Below are 18,992 nucleotides of genomic sequence, written 5' to 3' on the forward strand. Positions count from 1 at the left end.
GAGTTTATCTGCAAGTCCCTTAAATTTTCGTTCTGACATGAAGACATTTAGAAATAGAAGGCAAAGTAGATCCTCAGCTGCAACTTGGAACACTGTGTTTCACCTGACAATCTAGATCCTTCTCTTCACCGTCTTTCTGCACAGATGAGGTATGGCTGTGGTTGTAATGTCATGCCCAATCTTGGTTTGAGATCTGGAATCATGCCATGAGGAAAACACAGGTGAAATCGTTGTAGTAACGAAGTGAAAAACAAAAACATTTCCATTCGAGCTAGTTGTTCTCCAAGGCAATGTCTTCTTCCTGGATTGAAAAAACAGTTTTAGAAAGACTTAAAATGTGTTTAATTACATTTTCACTGTTCTTATGAATAAGAATGGTCATTTTTTGTGTTCTAAGAGGAGCTGTATGAACTTTGCAGTATTCTGTAAGAGAGGATTGGTGATAATTTACAGCAAGAAACCAATTTGCTCCTCTCACTACACAAATTACACCAAATTTATTTAGATAAGCTATCAGCTACTTGATCTTGTCTTGAAGTAGCAATCTAGACAGAAGATGTTTTAAAAAACAATACTGTGAATTTCAGCCTTTGTCCCCTACTATTTTGTTAATTACATCTATTGTCACTTGTTATTACCTGGCAATAATTACAACTTGGGAAGCAGAAAGACATCAAACAGGCCTGGATAATGCCTTTAAATATTAGTTCCCATTCTATGTATAACTAGTTACAGGGAATAAATGCAGAAAACACAGATGAATGAGTAACAACATCTGGAACTGGTAAGGTCGAACTAGCAAAAAGAAACAGAATACACAATAAATCAATCATAGAATCATAAAATCATGGAATAGTTAGGGTTGGAAAGGACCTTAAGATCATCTAGTTCCAACCCCCTTGCATGGGCAGGGACACCTCACACTAAACCATGTCACCCAAGGCCTCATCCAACCTGGCCTTGAACACTGCCAGGGATGGAGCATTCACAGCCTCCCTGGGCAACCCATTCCAGTGCCTCACCATCCTCACAGTAAAGAATTTCTTCCTTACATCCAATCTAAACTTCCCCTGTTTAAGTTTGAACCCGTTACCCCTTGTCCTGTCACTACAGTCCCTGATGAAGAGTCCCTCCCCAGCATCCTTGTAGGCCCCCTTCAGATACTGGAAGGCTGCTATGAGGTCTCCACGCAGCCTTCTCTTCTCCAGGCTGAACAGCCCCAACTTTCTCAGCCTGTCTTCATACAGGAGGTGCTCCAGTCCCCCGATCATCCTCGTGGCCCTCCTCTGGACTTGTTCCAACAGTTCCAGGTCCTTTTTATGTTGAGGACACCAGAACTGCACACAATACTCCAAGTGAGGCCTCACGAGAGCAGAGTAGAGGGGCAGGATCACCTCCTTCAACCTGCTGGTCACGCTCCTTTTGATGCAGCCCAGGATACGGTTGGCTTTCTGGGCTGCGAGCGCACACTGATGCCAGCTCATGTTCATTTTCTCATCAACCAAAATCCCCAAGTCCTTCTCCACAGGGCTGTCTTTCTATGGTCCGCAGAGGTAGCCCTGGCAGTTAGCTTATACAGATGTCATGGTTTAACCCCAGCCAGCAACTAAGCACCACACCAACAATCCCTGAGTAGTGATCCTGGCCAACTCCCCCCAGTTTATATACTGAGTATGATGTTCTATGGTATGGAATTTTGGTTAGCTGTTCTGGCTGTGCTCCCTCCCAGCTTCTTGTGTACCTCCTCACTAGCAGACTATGAGAGACTGAAAAGTCATCGACTTAGAGTAAGCACTGCTCAGCCACAACTAAAACCAGTGTATTATCAACATTATTCTCAGACAAAATTCAAACCACAGCACTGTACCATGTACTAGGAAGAAAACTCCAACCCAGACAAAACCAGGACAACAAAACTAATTTTTTAGGTTAGTAATCATATGTGAGGCAAATTCTTCACTTTTATAGGCATCAAAAGACAAATCCATAATGATTCGGGACTGTCAAGAGTATTGCCTTAGGGCAGAATGAAGTACTGCATGCTGACCATCCAAGCTAGTCCTGAATCAGGTCTGCAGTTTCTGGTGCTGACATGAATGCTGGAATTTGAAAGCTGGTTGTTTAAATCACCTGTTTGTAATGACTTTAGCAGCATATTGCTGTTAATCGTGAAAGGAGTAACACTTACGTGCTGCAAAGATATAAAATGTCTGGACTCCTCAGAAGACACTGTGTTGTCTTTTTTATTAGTTTATATATAATAATGAGCTCATCTATATAAAAGACATTATGCTAAAATGTATTATGTCCAGAGTACATTATATTGAGTATCTTTAAAATAGCTGTTTCATCAGAACCGTGGATATTTTATATCATTCTGTCCATTCCTGATTTATTGCCATGACTTCTATGTTATACATCTCTAGGTTTCTGAAAAACAACAGTGGAAGGAATCACTTACCTAGCGAAAAAGGAATAAATGCATCTTTCTTGACAAATTGCCCATTGCTGTCCAAAAATCTCTCAGGAAAAAACACTTCTGGATTGCTCCAGTATTTTTCATCAAAATGAACGGAGTATAGGTTTGTAATGACTGTAGTGCCCTCAGGAATAGAGTAACCACGCACAACGGTATCTTTGGAAGTTGCGTGAAAAATACCTAGTGGAACTATATTACAGAATCTTAGAACTTCATGTAGAACAGCCTCAGTGTACGGCATTTTGCTTTTCTCTTCTAAGGTAGGTATTTTGCTTGGGCCGATGACTAATTCGATTTCTTTTTGAACTTGCCCTGTTAGGAATAGGAATAGAAGTCGATGCTTATTGTGTAATGTCCTTTATTTTTCTAAGCTATAAAATATATACTTTATAAAGGATGCTGAAACATGAAATATATAAAATATATATATACATATATACATATATTACATATATAATATAATATATATACGGGACCGTTCACTTCTAAAATCCAAATGTCTACACAAAATGTTTGGGCTGACATTCAAACATCTATTGCTGTCTTACCTCTGAATGACTGTAACATCTTTCTATTTTGATTTTTAAATGCTATTTATTTTTGTTTTTCCAAAACTATAAATATACATGTCTGTAATATATAAATCTATTGTGAATTGAGGCACTTAAGGATAAGAAGAAATTACACTTAAACTGTTAACCACAACCTGGTTTACATTTTTGCTGATATTTTTACATTATTTTATTAATTTCATATTTAATTGCATTTACTTATTATTCACTAACTACATAGATTAGTATATCTACCAATCAATATTATGCATCACTACACTAAACTTAAATATATCTGAAATACTTTATTGAAAATATTAAAGCTTCATAAAAATATATTCACAAAATAATATGCAAAAATTTTATCACTATACTTAACTTTTGATGTCCTCTTCATCTGCATATAAAATAGGCTTTTCACCTCTATCCATAGTATGTTTGGTAATAGTAACCCTATATATAACCCTTTCTTTCTTTTTGGTTACAACTATGGATCACCACCACTTTGAAAAAGCATTTTAAATTTGCATTAGGAAAGTGCATCAGTTCCTCAAAATGCCAAAGTTCTTACCTTGAATGTTTGGATAAAGAGCCATAAATAACACTGCCCATCTTAAAACATTTGTTGTGGTTTCTGTCCCAGCTATGATGAGTTCTCCAACAGAGAAAATTAAGTTTTCTCTTGAGTATGTAGATTCTGGATCCTTTTCATTGCAATCCATCTCATCTAAATATGCATCTACAAAATGTCGCGGTGACTGAGGCTTCCTATTTTCAGAGACACGTTCAATAAGGTCATGAAGGAAGTCATAGACTTCAGCTGCATTTTTAAACAGCTGCTGGTGTTTCCCAAATGGCAAGATACCAATCCAAGGAAAAGCATTATATAAAAATACAGAAGCACTAGCAGCTAATTCAATATTTTCACTAAAAATCTCAATCATGTGCTGAAATTCGGTATCTTCATATGTAAAACGTTCTCCAAAAATAATCAAATTAGTAATGTTTGAAACAGCATTTGTTATCAAGTGCTTTAGATCAAATGGTCTGCCTTTGTATGTATCAACGGCATCAAGAAAAAACATAGCCTCTTCTGAAATTTTGTGTTCAAAGGACCTTTGACCATATCCAAAAATTCGAAAGGTATTTACAGCTAATTTGCGATGTTCTGTCCATCCTCTGCCATATTTACTGTTCAGTAAGCCTGAAAAAATATTGTGACACAGTGTTTTATGCAAAGCTTTATTTTTTCCCCCATAAGATACTAAAACTATTTAACAAGACAAAAAAAAAGAAGACAAAAAATTACATACATCTTGCTATGGATAGTCCAAGACTGATAGTACCTTCCAAACAATAACTTCAAAGAAGCACCAAGTATTTTACAAAAGGAGATAAAGAAGTAGAGAAAACAATAAAGCAAATGTTTCACATGATCACAAGCCCATCTATTGGACAAAACCTACATTTTTATATAAAAGATATTAATTCTTACCTCCCATGTTTGTCAGCTTCTTAAACAAGGGAAGAGATGGTCTGTCTGCAAAAATTTCACTTTGATGAACAAGGCATTCTTTTACTGCATCATATCCATTCAGTACAATAGCAGATATACCTCCGAGATCAAGACTGAAGATCTTGAAAAAAAATAATAAAATGCTATTGCAATCAAACCTCAAGAACAAATAACGAAAACAACTAAAATCAAGTAATGAAAATGTGAAGCAACACTACATGTGAATGCAGAACAGGCTCAAATAAATTTCAGTAGGGCATACAGGTAATCAGAGGTGATGCAACTGTGGTATTACACAGAGTTTGTTGTGAGCTAATTTACTCTGTCAAAAGATAAAGGAAATCAGCCCACACTACATTCTGCACTTTGCTCTGCACCGAAAGTGACCAGCTCTCCAAAGTAAAGACTGGGGATGCTTTCATATAGCTATCAAAAAAATGTGGATTCGGTACAACAGCACACATTTTCTAGAAAAAATGTGCTGTGTCCTAAGATGAGCATAGATAAGTATGTATTAGTATTGTATGTAAGTATATAACATTATTAGATATAAGGTATAGTTTTATGTGTGAACTAGAAATAGAGTGCATATATTGTCTACTTTGCTAATTTGCCGTATTTCCACAGGAGGGAGGAAATCTTTACTACTGTATCAGCTCCTCCTGCCTGCCTGAGTAAACGTAAATTCCAACAGCTTAGTTTGGTTAAGGGCACTAGGACTGAAGCTGTAAGTTCATACCATGAAGACTTCCAACATGTCACTTAGTAACAGCAGACACAGAAGTGGTTCCAGTTGTGAAAACAACCAAGCTGCACCCAGTCCTTGCTACCTCTGAAACTGGACACCAGCTTACTTTGCACAGGCTCCCAAAGAACCATCAGATGATAGAAGTGAGAGCCATGATGACAGCCAACAAATGACAGCATAGCCCAGCTAGTCCCATCTCCCGTTTCCAGAAGTGGTTAGCACTAGGTGTTTTGGAGAAAGATGCAATACATCCTGCAGAAGGCACATACAGGATAAACAAAATGAAAATCTTAACCTAAGTTTCAAAAATTAAAACCGAGGCTAACCTCCAGATTGAAATCCTGTGCCCTTCTCAATACTTCTCTTAGCATTATAAATCTGTGGTTTTACCTACATCAATCTCTAATTTTTTCTTCATCTCAGCTGTTGACCTCCACAATAGGAAATAAAGTTAGGCTAGTTAAACATTCTGTGACAACTGGGCTGTCACTGAAAGGTGTGTCAAGCACTGGAACAGCACAGCCTGCCTAAGGAAGTGCTTGAGTCACCACCTCTGAAGGTATTTAAAAGACCTCCTGTAGATGTGGCACTTAGGAACATGGTTTAGCGGTGGACTCGCAGTGTTTGGTTAATGGTTGGACTCGATGATCTTAGGGGTCTTTTCCAACCTAAATGATTCTATGACTATTATGTTTTAGCAAACTTTGTATATTCAGTGTTATAATGGCTCTTTTTTTACAGGACAAGAAGACAGTCCCAACACATTTCTGCAAACGATTTGTATACTTTGATCATAGCTTATTTATCTTTCTTCCTATGTCATACAAAATTAAAAAAAAAAATTCCTTTCAGTGTATTTTTTCAGAGCCCCCAAAGTCCTGATATGCCACCTGCAAGCTCTCTCAAATTCTGCAGGATCCTTTCTGACAGCGGGTGACTAGAACTACATAAGCATTCAAGGCAAGTAGAAAGCTTAGTTTATTTGTTGACACATTTTCCTTCTCGTTTCCATTCTACTTGTCCCTAGTATTCTGCTTGAAACACATTTACTTTTTTCTATTGCCAAAATAAATGAAACAAAAGGGAATCCTATTCTTTTGTTTCTGCTATTCAGCAGGCTTTTCATTCAGGCACTTTTCTTGGCTTCTCATTCATGCCAAGACTGTGACTTACTCTGTTTCTGCTGGAGCTTTCATAAATTATCTGGACAAAAGCTTTTGACAGACTTAAGTTCTCAAAACAGTTTTATTTTCCTGTGAGGGGTGTTATAATTAAACAGCAGTTTGAAGGACATGAGTTTCTTAACAAACCATCGGCTGCTGGCCACAAAGCTCAGTCCTTCACACACCTCCAGCGATAATCCTGCTAAGTAAAACAACACAGGTGTTATAAACAGTCTGAAGATGTACAGGCACGCCGAGTGGCCAGGCTGTGTGCACTGTGCCTGTGTGTGTTCTGTTATGTGTACACACACAAATGCTAGCACCTCCCTGCCTTTCCCTGTCTTGGGTTTAACTTTTATGAAGCTTGTAAGAACAGATTGGTTGCTTGAAACCAGTTGATGAAAAGAAACACATAAGAAAGAAAAATTCTGTTCTCATGTAGTTACACTCATTGACTGTAAGTATTCCAAATACCCCACTGAGGGCACCTTCAAGGTGCAGCGTGTTTTCAGTGAAAATGTTGTCTTACCCAAGTGCCTGCTATTTGGTGGTTGTACTTTTATTAATTTTAAACCCTCTTGGCATGCCCAAGGCTCGTGGATATGAAAGCGAGGTCGTTCCACCGGCAGCAGGACACGAGTGTAAGCACAGTACCAAAATATGACATAAACTCTAGAGCCAGGCTCGTGGACAGCTCCACTCCGCCCGTCCCGCCCTAACACGGGAGCTCGGAACGGTGATAACTCTTCTCTGACGCTCGCCTCTCCCTTTTCTCACAGGCAGGGTTGATCGCAGCACAAGTTTTGTCAGAGCCTGGTGTTCCGGACTCACTACCGGCCGGGTACGGGCCTTCCGCTCCCGCCAGAAGCGGGGGAGCTCCGCCCGCGGCACCGCTACCACCTCCCCGGGGCGGTGCAACCCTGGTCGGCCGGCTCCGCTCTGCTGACCGCTCGCCGGGGGCGGGGGGGGCGCGGGCACCGAGACCCGCTCCGGGCCGGAGCCAAGCCGCGGGACGGCTCCCCCGGCCGCACGCACCGTGCTCCCGGTGCGGGTCAGGGCTCCTCGGCAGCCCCAGGACGGCCGGGACGGGCACAGCCCGCCCGGTTGCTGCCGCGGGCAGCGCTGCCCGCCCCGTCCCAGCCCGCCCTGCTCCCGTTCCACGGGGCCCCGATGAGGCGGCAGACGCCGCCGGAGCGGCGGTACCTGCCCGTGGATCTGGCTCTGCCGCCGCATGTAGACGTGCGGCTGCTCCGCGCCCAGGGCGTGGATGTTGCCGATGAGGGGCAGCCCCGCGGGGCCGGGCGGAAAACCGGGAGGCCGCCGCTGCTTCAGGAGCTGCCGCACCACCAGCGCCAGCAGCACCGCCGCCAGCAGCAGAGACACGAGCAGTAGGCAGGCGCAGCTGCCCCCCTTCGCCGGCCACATCGACCCGGCCGTCGCCGCGCCGCTTCCTCCGGCCACCACCCCCGGCCCACCGCCTCATTGGGCGGTGGCAGCGGCCCCCCAAGCTCATTGGCCCGCAGCGGCTCCGCCCCTCGCGTCAGGCGGGGAGCGGGGCTAGCGGAGCCTCCCGTAGGGGCTCGGCAGTGGATTGTCTCGGTCCGGCGGTGCAAGTGGTTGGATTCGGAGCTGACTGGGACGGGACGGGACGGGACGGGACGGGACGGGCTGGGCTGGCTTCTGGGGCCTGCCGAGTGCGGAAAACAGGTTTCCGTATCCACGGTGGCTGCCTTTGCTCTTTTTTTGTGGAGTCATGTTAAAAGTTTCGGGTGGGTGAAGTGCTGAAGAAGCACTGCTGACTGTGTGCTGCATGCGTTGACCTTGACAAGTGAGAATAACTAGCAGTTACTCACTCGTTATTCAGCCTCTGTGAAAGCAAGAATCCACAGTTCTGGAATGTCTTTTCCAGAGCCTCTTGGGGCCTGTGTGGCCTTGAGTCAAGGCATCCCACTCTCAGTTTCCCACTCCGCCCTCTCCAACGACAGCACAGGAAATCTGTGTATCTGACCGATTTCTGCTAGAAGGTGGGTGTGTGGCAGCTTCACACATCGTGCCCATAATTCCCAGTATTGCACAGCCTGTCCTTGGGCCCTATGAGCCAGCTAACAGCAATACTGGAGTGCTGCAGCAGGCAGGCAGGGGAAAGGGGTCCAGCCTCCCTGCACAGGAGGAAATGTCCCCAGTTCATGTGATCAAGCAGCAACGAAATCACATACACAACATGTAAGGGCTATTGTTACTCAGTGAGAAAGAGGGCTTGAGTTGCTGATGAGACCAAGGTCATTTACTGCAGAGCCGAGGAAGCAATGCTGCTATGCAGTGTGACATCCTGCTGAAATTTTTCATACAAAACTCAGGTTTTGATGGTTTTGCTGTTACAATAGTGCTGTTTTACAGGCAATTTTATGTAACAGAAGCACTTCTGCCCTGTTAAAATTTCTATGCTACGAGTTTCCAACTTGAGATTTCTTTTGTTGAATTCAATATCTCTACATAGAGTCATATGAATGTTAACAAGATCTAAACTGATAAAGAATTTATGCTGATGAAGCTCGCTAATAACCTGACTGACGAAAATGCACTATGTACTTGATAATCTAATCACTGAATCCTTAATTCTCAGTATCTTCCCATGATGAGACATTCTGCTTCAAATGTGGTGGTACTGACACAGTTGCTAATGCCTTTGTGTTGTCATGCACTGACATGGACTGGTTGTTTGGACCAGGGTTTGTGCTGGCTTCTGTAAGCCAATATAGAGACAGACTTTAATTTTCAGGTGAATCTTCATGCAACAAACAGTTCTATTTGCCTTAGCATATTTCTTTGGCCTAGCTGCCAAATGCCTGTAAAGCATGTGTCAGTGCCAGCCTCCTTTATCAAATCTTACCTAGTTTGTCAGAGTACAGAGAAGCAGCTTGAGCGCTGCTGGAGGTTTATTTCATTCTTCTCCCAAGTTATTTCTTCATCCTTTCTTCCAGTATGATACTGCTAGGTGTCTTAACTGAATTACTTGGGCCATACCTGCAAGAAATGTGAATATTTCAATGTCAGAGCCTTAAGATCTCTCACCAGAGAGCAAGAGATTTAGGACGTCAGCTTGGCTTGAGCCAGAGGAAGAATAAGGAGAAATGGCTGAGGACTGAAACAAGACACACAATGTGCTTAAGCAGTTGTGCTGAAGCAGGCAAACTCAGATAGATTTAAACCTGATTACTTACACACATTTAAACAAAGAGAGGTGTCTCCAAACACTTTAGATCAGCATATTCTGGTGAGTAGAGGTACACAGATTGGCTGGTCAGAAAAACACTTCAAAACAGTGTGAGAAAGAGTAACAGCCTACAGACAATTGTACAGAATTAACTTGTGAGATTAAATTGCTCTTGACTGTAGTGGAGTAGAAACATTAATGTGCCAGATTATTGGTGCATTTAAGGTTAAAGTATGGTGTATATGCATATTGTTATTAGTGGAGTCTCAGTTAGAAACGGATGTAAAACTTTCTGTAGATAAGCTCCTGTCTTTGGAAAAAGAGGTTGGCATTTTTTTCCTCTCATCCTTCCCTCAAAGATACTTGCACAGCTTCCAAAGTGTCTGAGGAAACATAAGAAGAGGTACTATTGCTTTGATGGTTTTACTGCTTATCTTCAATGTTCTGTCATTTAAGTGTGTAATACTTAGCATGCACTCCAAGTTTTAAATGATCATGATTTCCACTGCATCTATGCAAGAAAAGGAAGGAAAGGTGATTGACAGTTTTGGCAGTAAGTGTTTTCAAGGGGAATAACAGGGAAAAAATGAGCATACGAAAGACCCAAGAGGAAAAAAGATACAGAAGAAAAGTCCAAATGTTTGGCTAAAAAGGAAGAAATAGATTCGTATGGGGAAAAAAGCAGACAAGATTTAGCAATTATCTTCAAGCAGGGGAGAGAACAGTCAACACTAACCTTACCATAGTGTTTGAGCCTTAGTGATGGAGAAGAGATGGTGGTGGTATCCATTGTAACAGAGGAAGAGAAACGGAAGAGCATGACTGCAGAACAGTAAGATCCATTTTGGTCAAGATAAATGGAAAAGGTGGTGAATCAGCCAAGCTTAAAGATCCAGGAACATCTAAAGGATGCATGATTAAATGGAGGAAAAAGAGGACCAGCATGGATAAATATGACAAAGTTGTCAAAAGTAAGCAATAAATAAACCCTTGTGGACAGATGAAATCACTTACGAATGCAAGTTTAGGGATGCAAGACTTCAATGGCTATTCAAGGGCAGGATTCCTTGCCAGTTTCTGACTGATCCTTTTGTGTGTGCTTCTTCCCATCACAAGTGTGGGGGCAGCTTGTACCGAATTGCTCCTCTGGAAGGTTTTACTCCTCTTAATCATGGATGAACAAATAGCAAACTTGTAGGATGTGTAAAGTTTTTTTGATTTCAATTATAAAAATTATGTCTGAGTAAAAAAAAAAAAAAAAAGCCATTAAAGCAGGTATCTTTATTAAATGCTAAAACATTCTAGTCATCAAGATTTACAATGACTTTGCATTGTAAATTCTATAAGGAGAAGTTGGAGACAATCAAGGAACAGGAAATGATTGTGTTCCTGCCTTCTCAAGAAAAGCAGAAAGCAATTATTTGATGGGGAGTGACCACACATTTATGTACATAGCTTTGACTTTTGAAGAAATGAACTGGCAAATGTGGCTGTTCTTTTAGTAATGGTGTTAAGATCCTGATGGTGATTCTCTTGCATTCTTGGAGAAAAATTAACTTGTTCCCAAATTCCATTAAGTATCTCACAAACTTGTATTCAGCTACTGTTTGAATCAGGCTTTGGTTTTCTTACTTTTTAGCACTGACATTGTTGCTGCATTTGTAGAAAACAAGATACACTTTGATCAGGCTGAAGTGCTTTCCACTTCTGTAACAATGTCTCTTGTCCAGTGAAGTAATGTCATATAAGAAAACAACTTCTTTATAGCCAGAAATGTAAAGATTTTGCTCCTTTTCTTTGAGGGTAGGGCAGGGAAAAGAAAGAGATCTGTATAGTTGTATCCAAAGTAAGCATGCTTCTCAGTGAGGAAACTAATTTCATAAGCCCACTGACATGTTTAGAGTCATGTGTAGATGCATGTAATGTAATTGCACTTACATTATCTCTTTTTAACACACCTTTTTCATCATAGTGAATAATCAATTTCTATGTTACAATTATCTCCTTAGCTAAGCCTAAGATAATGTTGGTGCTTTGCAGATTTGCTAAAACAGAAAACCACATCTAATGTTTTCCCTTGTGAATTTGGTGATCAGTTGCTGAAAAAAGCTCTTTTCCGCAATCACAGTCCTACTGTGCCTGAACATTTTCTGTTTGTCAGGCATATGCAGTTAGCTATGACACTGGCTTAAAAATTGTAGCTTCAAAAGAGTTTAGGCATATTTTATTTGCTGGCTCTTTCAGAGTATATTTAGGTCAATTTTATGCATAAATTTAGAAATTTATCTTTTTAATTGTTAGTCTCATATGACTATTGGTTCCCAGAAACTCTGCTGTAAGTAGATCAGCAAATATTATGTCATAATAGCTTTTGCCTTCAGGTACTCCTTACCAGCACTGAAAGGGGAGAGATCTTTTTTGGTCCTGGATTTAGCAGAAAGTACAAGCTAAACTGTTGCCCCTGCACAACTTCCTTTTTCAGCCAGCTGAGAAACAATTGCACCTGGTCCTCCTCACGCAGAGGGCAACAGGGATGTATTGATGGATTGCTGTAGTACCTAACAATGCCAGAACAACTGAATGGTCCTGGAAGGGACTGGGAAGAACACTGTTACACTGTGGCTTATGCAGACCTCGGTACTACCAAGAGAAAGAATGAAATGATGACATGAGACCTTTCCACCCTTCTTAAATCCTGTAAAGAACAAGCATGGGATTACGCTAAGGACTTAAGATGTAATTTCTCACCCTATTTTTGCTGACATGCTCTGATGATGTATAAGATAGTAGCATAGCACTTGTGCAAGCAATCAAGTTTTATAACAATGCTATTGCTTAACAAGGTTAGTTTTCTGTTCTGAGATTGTTTTCCAGATAAGGAGTTTGTTCATCTCTTGTCTCACCTTCAGAATGCATAAAACTAAAGTGGAAATAGATGCCAGTTTTCAAATATTTTCAAAGTGAGATTTTCCTCCATAGTTCATCCCTTTGTGCTACCCTGGTAACACCACAAGTCTCACCTTGGCTGTATTTGGTGAGCTGTGAGTTCCTCTGGAGGGATCCCCCATGTCAGCCTGTTGGAGGTGCAGCCTGAGAGAGAACCAGGTCAGGCTGGAGCATGGCTGTTTCGGCAGTTGTCAGAGGGTGTAAGAGTGTTGCCAGGTAGCATGAGACAGGGCTCAATCCTCTGTGAACCTGCTTGGAGACTGAGCTGTGGTAATGTGGGACAGAAGACAACCAAGCCACAGCCAGCTTCCTGCCCCTGTGGGTCTGCCCCTTCTGCCTTGCCAAGCAAACCTCAGTACAGGACAGTGTGGCCCAGTTTTAAGACATTATTCTGCACTGGATTTTGAGTATATACAGGGAAACTGCTGCAAAACCTACTGAACAAAAAAATCTTAGTGGAAATGTTTCAATGAGGATAAAACAGCGCAACACTGATCTTCTGTTGAAAATGTCCTCCATACATCAGTCTGGAAGCTTTTCAAAGGCATTTTGGAAGAAAAATTGCTTCCAGACTGATTCATAGGTTTCTCAGTAATTAGTTCAGCAGCAGTTCCACTTTCTCAGAAGTAGTCACTGGAGCAGCCTAAACCCAGATTTAATGTCCATTAAAAAGGAAATGCTTCAGTTTTGGAATCTCCATCATCATTCTTGCTCTCAGGGAAATGCTGCATTTTTATGAAAAAAGAGGCTTTCATTTTTGGGCCAAATTCACACTGAACTACAAGAGAGAGAGGTAAAATACTATTTGTGCCGATAAAGCTCGATGTGAGCTTATTGTAAATCTGAAGATGGCCTGTTGGATGCTAGGGAAGCAGAATTAAGGAAAGGATTAGACCAATTAAGGATGCAAGTTTTGCAAAAGCAAATGCTAACAAAAATTTGGGTGATCAGTAAGGTGTTATGTTGTGTTTCAGAGTTTAAGCCAGTCTCTACCTATTAAAATTACAGAATCACAGAAATTGGAGGTCAAAGATATGAAGAGAACATATTTAGTTATGTTCTTTGCCCAGAGCTGATCAACTATACCTGTCATTCCTGACAGATGTTACACTACTATGCCATGAAACCCTCCAGTGCAAGATATGCCGTAACCACAAAGCAACCTATTCTTACATGTAATCAACCTCAATTGTAGAAAGCTCTTTCTAATCCGTTGTATCTCCTTTGTTGCCTTTTAAACCCATATATTTTTTGTTATTTTCAATCTAGTACCATAGTGTAAATTATTAGTGCTTCATGGCAAGTATTTATATTTTTGTTACCCCATTTCTCCATAGTCTTTCTGTCTATTCGTTGTTTCCCCAGTCTTTGAACTTGTTCTCTAAATCATGTTATGGGATCTCTGGTAACTCTTACTGATATTTCCTTGGAGCTTCTCCAACTCACCAAAGTCTTTTTGAGGTATGGCTTGCAGGTCTAGATCTTACTGGCAACAAGCAGAGTGTAAGGATTACCTCTTGGGCCCTAAGCATGATACTCCTGTTTAATATACAGCTCGCTTCTATAACAGCACCATATTGTTAACTCTGCCTTGGTTTATATAATTTCCTGCAGGACAGATTACAATGAAATAATCTGTTGGAGGGATGCTTTCACACAAGCTCAACAGTGCTCACTTTGCCCCAGGTAGCTTGTAGAGGCTTCTTAGTTGGCAGTGCTTTCTGGCTGTTTGAGAAGACAAGATCCTGAATCAGACAGACAAGGCATCCACCAGAAACACCTATAAGTAACTTCCCAGCTTCTCCTCATAAAGTAAAACCATGTGATTTTCACAGCTGCCTTTATCATGAATTGTCCTTATCTGAAAAAGGCGCAGTTACGTACTGTGAAGAACAGGCTTAGAAAGAGCAGAGAACTGCATCATGCTTACCTCCCTCTCGAAGAACTGACTGTGTCAATGGATTGTAGCATTGTCACTGTCTACCTTTTCCTTTCTGTAGGGTCCCCTCTTGTCAGATATAAACCATTCTTCGGAACAGAAATTTTGTCCATGCAGCTCACAGCCTTGTCTATCTTGAAGAATTACGTTTTATTATTGAACAAAAAAATATAACATACAGATGCAATGTTTTTGTTGTTGTTTAACAGCATGTCAGCTGGAAACAGTTAAGAACCTCATTGCAGAGTCTATGGCTTGAGGATAGAATGGCAATATTTACAGTCGAAAAAATGGTTGCACTTTAAAATGTACTGGTTAAATAATATCTAACAGTAGAATACTGTAAGAAGTTGTATCTAGTGTAGAGAAAGACAGAAACTTTAAAATAGGACAGCTTTTTCTTATTGCGTACAAATTAAAATAAATTTATTTGAAGAGGAAATTCCTTTTACTTGGAGCTGCAGGTTGCATTAGATCATCTGATTTCATAAATAAATACATAAATAAATCCAGTAATTCTGTAGCTTTTCATTTTATCTGCTTTGAACCTATACCCACTGATTATTTTACCTGATACATTAAGCAGAACAAACTCCTTGCAGCAGATTGTTTTTGTAAATGTCCTGCTTTCTTAGTGCAGTGCTCCAAAATACCCTTCTGTGCTAGTTTTTGCATGGATACTTAACCTCTAGTTTTGGATTTATCTATCAACAGGAGACCATTATCCTGTGACGCTGACTTGTGCCTTTTCTACAGCTTCAAAAATAGGCAAACTGGTCAAATGTCTTTCTTCTCCATCTCACGTAGAAAGGAAGAGAGGTTTGCAGGAAGAAAATATATCTGGTGACACCAGATGATGTATAGCTGAGGAGAAAAAACAGGACAAGCCTTCCAGCTGGGAGTCCCTCCACGAGCTCTGGCAAAAAGCAGCCGAAGTGCTTGCCAACATCCAAGTGCTATTTCATCTATACATGCACTGAAGTGGCATTCGTACCTGTTGCTTTAAATTTACGTTTGTTTTTTTTTTTTTTTTCTGTGAAAAAGTAGAAATACTAGCTTCTGAAACCCTGTAATGGCTGCAGGCTCCAGCCTGAGGCTGAGTCGCACTGGCAAGATAAGGGCTTGAACTGCCTGGCATCAACCACAAGACGAAATTTCACTTTGTCCTCCCTGAAGCACCGAAACATGCTATTACACCACACTCGTCTGCATTTTTTAAGGTTAAATCAGGAATATTTTATGCGGACAAGAGTAGTTAAATCCCCTAAGGGAATGTGAATGATTAACTGTTAACACAGGATGAGGAGAAGGGACAGTGATGTTAGAGAGAAATATCTGACGGGAAGCCTGGTCATTCAAGTTCCTACACTTTATTTCTGTTGGTGTAGCTGTACAAGTCACGTGAAAACAGCAAAAGCGATGCTGAGCCGGTTCTTTAGGTGCTGTCTGATGTTTGTAAGTGCAACCTCAGAAAAAACAAGCTTGAAAACCGGAGCAGGAGTCGTGGAAACGGAGGAGATTTAAAATCAAATACTTAAACTGCTTCTCCCGGGGGTTCCCGTGGTCACTGTACGTGCAATGGAGCTGCTCTTCACAACGAAATGTTGAAGTTGTCAGTGCGGGGGGAGGAGGAAGCCTCCCAGGGAGGGCAGCTGAGCGGCGATCCTCCGGCGACCCAGGGCAGCGGGCGGGAGGAGCCCCAGGGCGAGCGCGCACAGCGGCGGGCACTGCACTTACAGCCTGCGAACGGTGCTGGGTGCACGGAGCGAGCTGGCGCCCGCCACAGTCCCCACCCTGGGCACTCAACCGCCCTCCCCGCCCGCCCATCGCTGCGGCTGCGGGAAAGCGCGGCAGGTCGGACAGCACGAACGCCCCCACCCCGGAGGGCTGTAACTCATGCAAGGTACGAAGATGTGTTAGGAAAAAACAAACCACTACTCATCATCCGGAAAAAAAACCACCCAGACAAAATCCCAGAACCCCAACCCCAAGAACCCAAACAGTTTTGCAATCGTCGTTCTGCAAACCGAGCGCGGAGAAGCGTCGCCCCCGGCCTGGGGTGGGGCGAAGAGACGGGCGGCAGCGGGTGATGCACCTCCAGAGGCGCACAGCCAAGGAAGGAAGTAGAGACCCCCATGCGGTATTCAGCGACCCGCGGTGTCGTTTTCACTATGTTCGTGCTCCTTTTTAAACTTCAAAGCTAAACTCCCATCAAAAAAGCAGTACCGGCCCCGCGGCTGCCCACCACCCGGTGAAACGCACAACTCCTGCCATCGGGAGCGACCCGTGACCTCGGTGTCTGCAAAACAAAAACGAAGAAACGCCGGGAGCTCCTCGGGAGAGCCCCCCCATTCATTTTAAGTGGCGAAAAGAGCAATGTAGCTGTGCTCGATACCTGTCCCGCGGTGCGGCGCGACCCGACCGCGCAATGTGCGCGGGGCTCAGCTTCCTGCGGTATCCCCGCCGGGGCCGGCGACATTGACCGCAGCGGAGCGGCACCGGCGGCACTCACCGGGCAGTGCCACAGCCGCCGGGGACGTGGAAATCCAACGGCTGCGGAGGGGAGCGAGGGCCGGGCGGAGCCGCCCCGGGCCTGGCAGGGGGACACGCACCGGCGGCGCATACACGTGCCGCCGTCCTCGGCAAACGCCCTGCGGCTTAAGGCGGGCAGGGAAGGCACCCCCGGCTCCCGCGGACCGCTGGAAGGGTTTTCCGCGTTTAGACGCTGCAGAGCAGCCCGCCCGGCCCGCTCCCTTCCGCTGCCCCCGCCCGCCTCGGCTGACAGCTGTGTTCTCCCACCCATGTCGCGTCGCATCTCCCCACTGCCGCCCCCCTTCCGGGCGGATACCTGCCACGCCTGGGCAAACAGGCCGCCGGGGCAAACATCCTGCGCGGCAGGTGCGGCGCCGCCGAGCCGTGACAGAGGGCCCTCCAAGGGTGATGCATGGGCGGCGGGCAGCTGCCCGGTAATCCCCGCCAGCGGGGCTGCGCGCTGCGGCGGGGGGTGGCGACCCTCCCTTCCCTCGTGCCTCTTACGTGCGCGGAAAGGCGCTGCACCTGCCCTTGGAATTGTGATGGTGATGGTCCTAAAGCCCCGGGGTACGCCAAGGACCGGTCCCGGGGAGCAGCTCGCTGCTGCCACGGGGCCGCTCGCAGGTGCCAGGGGTCCCTCCTCCGGGGGGAGCGGCGGAGTGCCGGCAGCAGGCCTGCCGGGGAAGCGGGGAGCCCGGTGTGCGCCCCTCAGGCAGGGCTCAGAGCTGCCCCGCCCGCCCCGGGGAAGCCGCGGCCGCGGGCCCTTCCTGTGCGGTGCCCACGTCCGCGGCACATCCTGCTCGGACCCGGTCCCCGCGGGATCCCCGCCCGCCCAAGCGCAGCTGCTGTCGGGGCGGATGGGTGCGACCGGGTTCCCCGCTGAAGTCGCTGCCGGGCGGGCGGGGTATGGGGGAATCGCGGGGTATGGGGGAATCGCGGGGTATGGGGGAATCCCGGGGAGGGAGCGCACCCGCTCTGCAATGCGGCCCCTCTGCTGCAGAGGTCGCCACGCGTGAGCAATCCCACGGGGAGCGGGGCCAGACCATGCCCCTGCGTCGTGAATGACCCCCCAATCCCCTCCGCAGTGCTCCCCTCCGACGGGGTGTTTTTTGTGAATGGGACCTTCACGGAGCGGCGCATGACGTCACTACCGAACCGGGCTTTGGCGTCGGGCGGCCGAGGCGGTGATTGGCTGGTGGCCCCGCGCGGGCGCCCACGCAAGCTGCCGCGGCGGCAGGTATAAAGCGAAGCGAGCGGGCGCAGAGTGGTACCGCGGATCGGCGGCGCCACCGGCATCTTACTCCGCTACACTCCGCCCCGCCGGTAAGCACTGCGCCACGCACCGCGCCGCTTCCCTGCCTGCGGCCGGTCGCGGAAGTCCCGTTCTGTTTCCCTCCCAGGATGCGGAGCTTTGCCCGCGGCCCTAATGCCTTCGTCATTCGTGTGTTTCTGCACGCGTGTGCAAGGAGCGTGGGAGAAAGTTGTTCCTCGGTCTCTCTGTTCCTTCTTCCAGCCGACACGGCGTGGGGTGTCCCTCCGGGCGGGCGGGCGGCTCGCCGTGCAGAGCTAACCACGGTGCCCGACCAGGTGCTCCTTGCCGGGGACTTGTAGGAAAGCGGGGCGTCCTTCGGGAGGGGCCTCGTGCCGGTGAGCCCTGTCGAGGGTTGGAACCTGGTGTGATTGGTACTTGACGATCTGTGTTAGATCAGAGTCTAAGACATTGATGCTGTGAGATAAAGAGGTGTATCTCAAAGCAGATAATTTTTTTTTTTTACAGGTTTTGTTCTTGTGACTCGATTTTAACCTATTCTGGTTTTGGCCTCAGAGTAGAAATAGCTATTGAAATTAAACTACGTAATTCTCATAGTGTAATATGAACTGGGATATTACTGTACTAGCTGCCA

The 18,992-nt window shown here is 44.9% G+C and overlaps 1 protein-coding gene across 1 annotated transcript; it reads right to left on the reverse strand.

Annotated features, from left to right (window-relative positions):
* Positions 1 to 79: 79 nt before the first annotated feature.
* On the reverse strand, positions 80 to 8,506 carry CYP2R1 (cytochrome P450 family 2 subfamily R member 1; the record flags this gene model as incomplete). The annotated part of the gene is given in 7 exon segments (XM_080618193.1): positions 80 to 301; positions 2,462 to 2,791; positions 3,602 to 4,234; positions 4,526 to 4,667; positions 7,661 to 7,920; positions 7,923 to 8,194; positions 8,466 to 8,506. Coding segments are annotated over 7 exon segments (1,854 nt in total). The 3' UTR covers positions 80 to 125.
* Between the last annotated feature and the right edge of the window lie 10,486 nt (positions 8,507 to 18,992).

Source organism: Psittacula echo (genome assembly GCF_963264785.1).
Source record: "Psittacula echo genome assembly, chromosome: 5".
NCBI classification, from domain to species: domain Eukaryota; kingdom Metazoa; phylum Chordata; class Aves; order Psittaciformes; family Psittacidae; genus Psittacula; species Psittacula echo.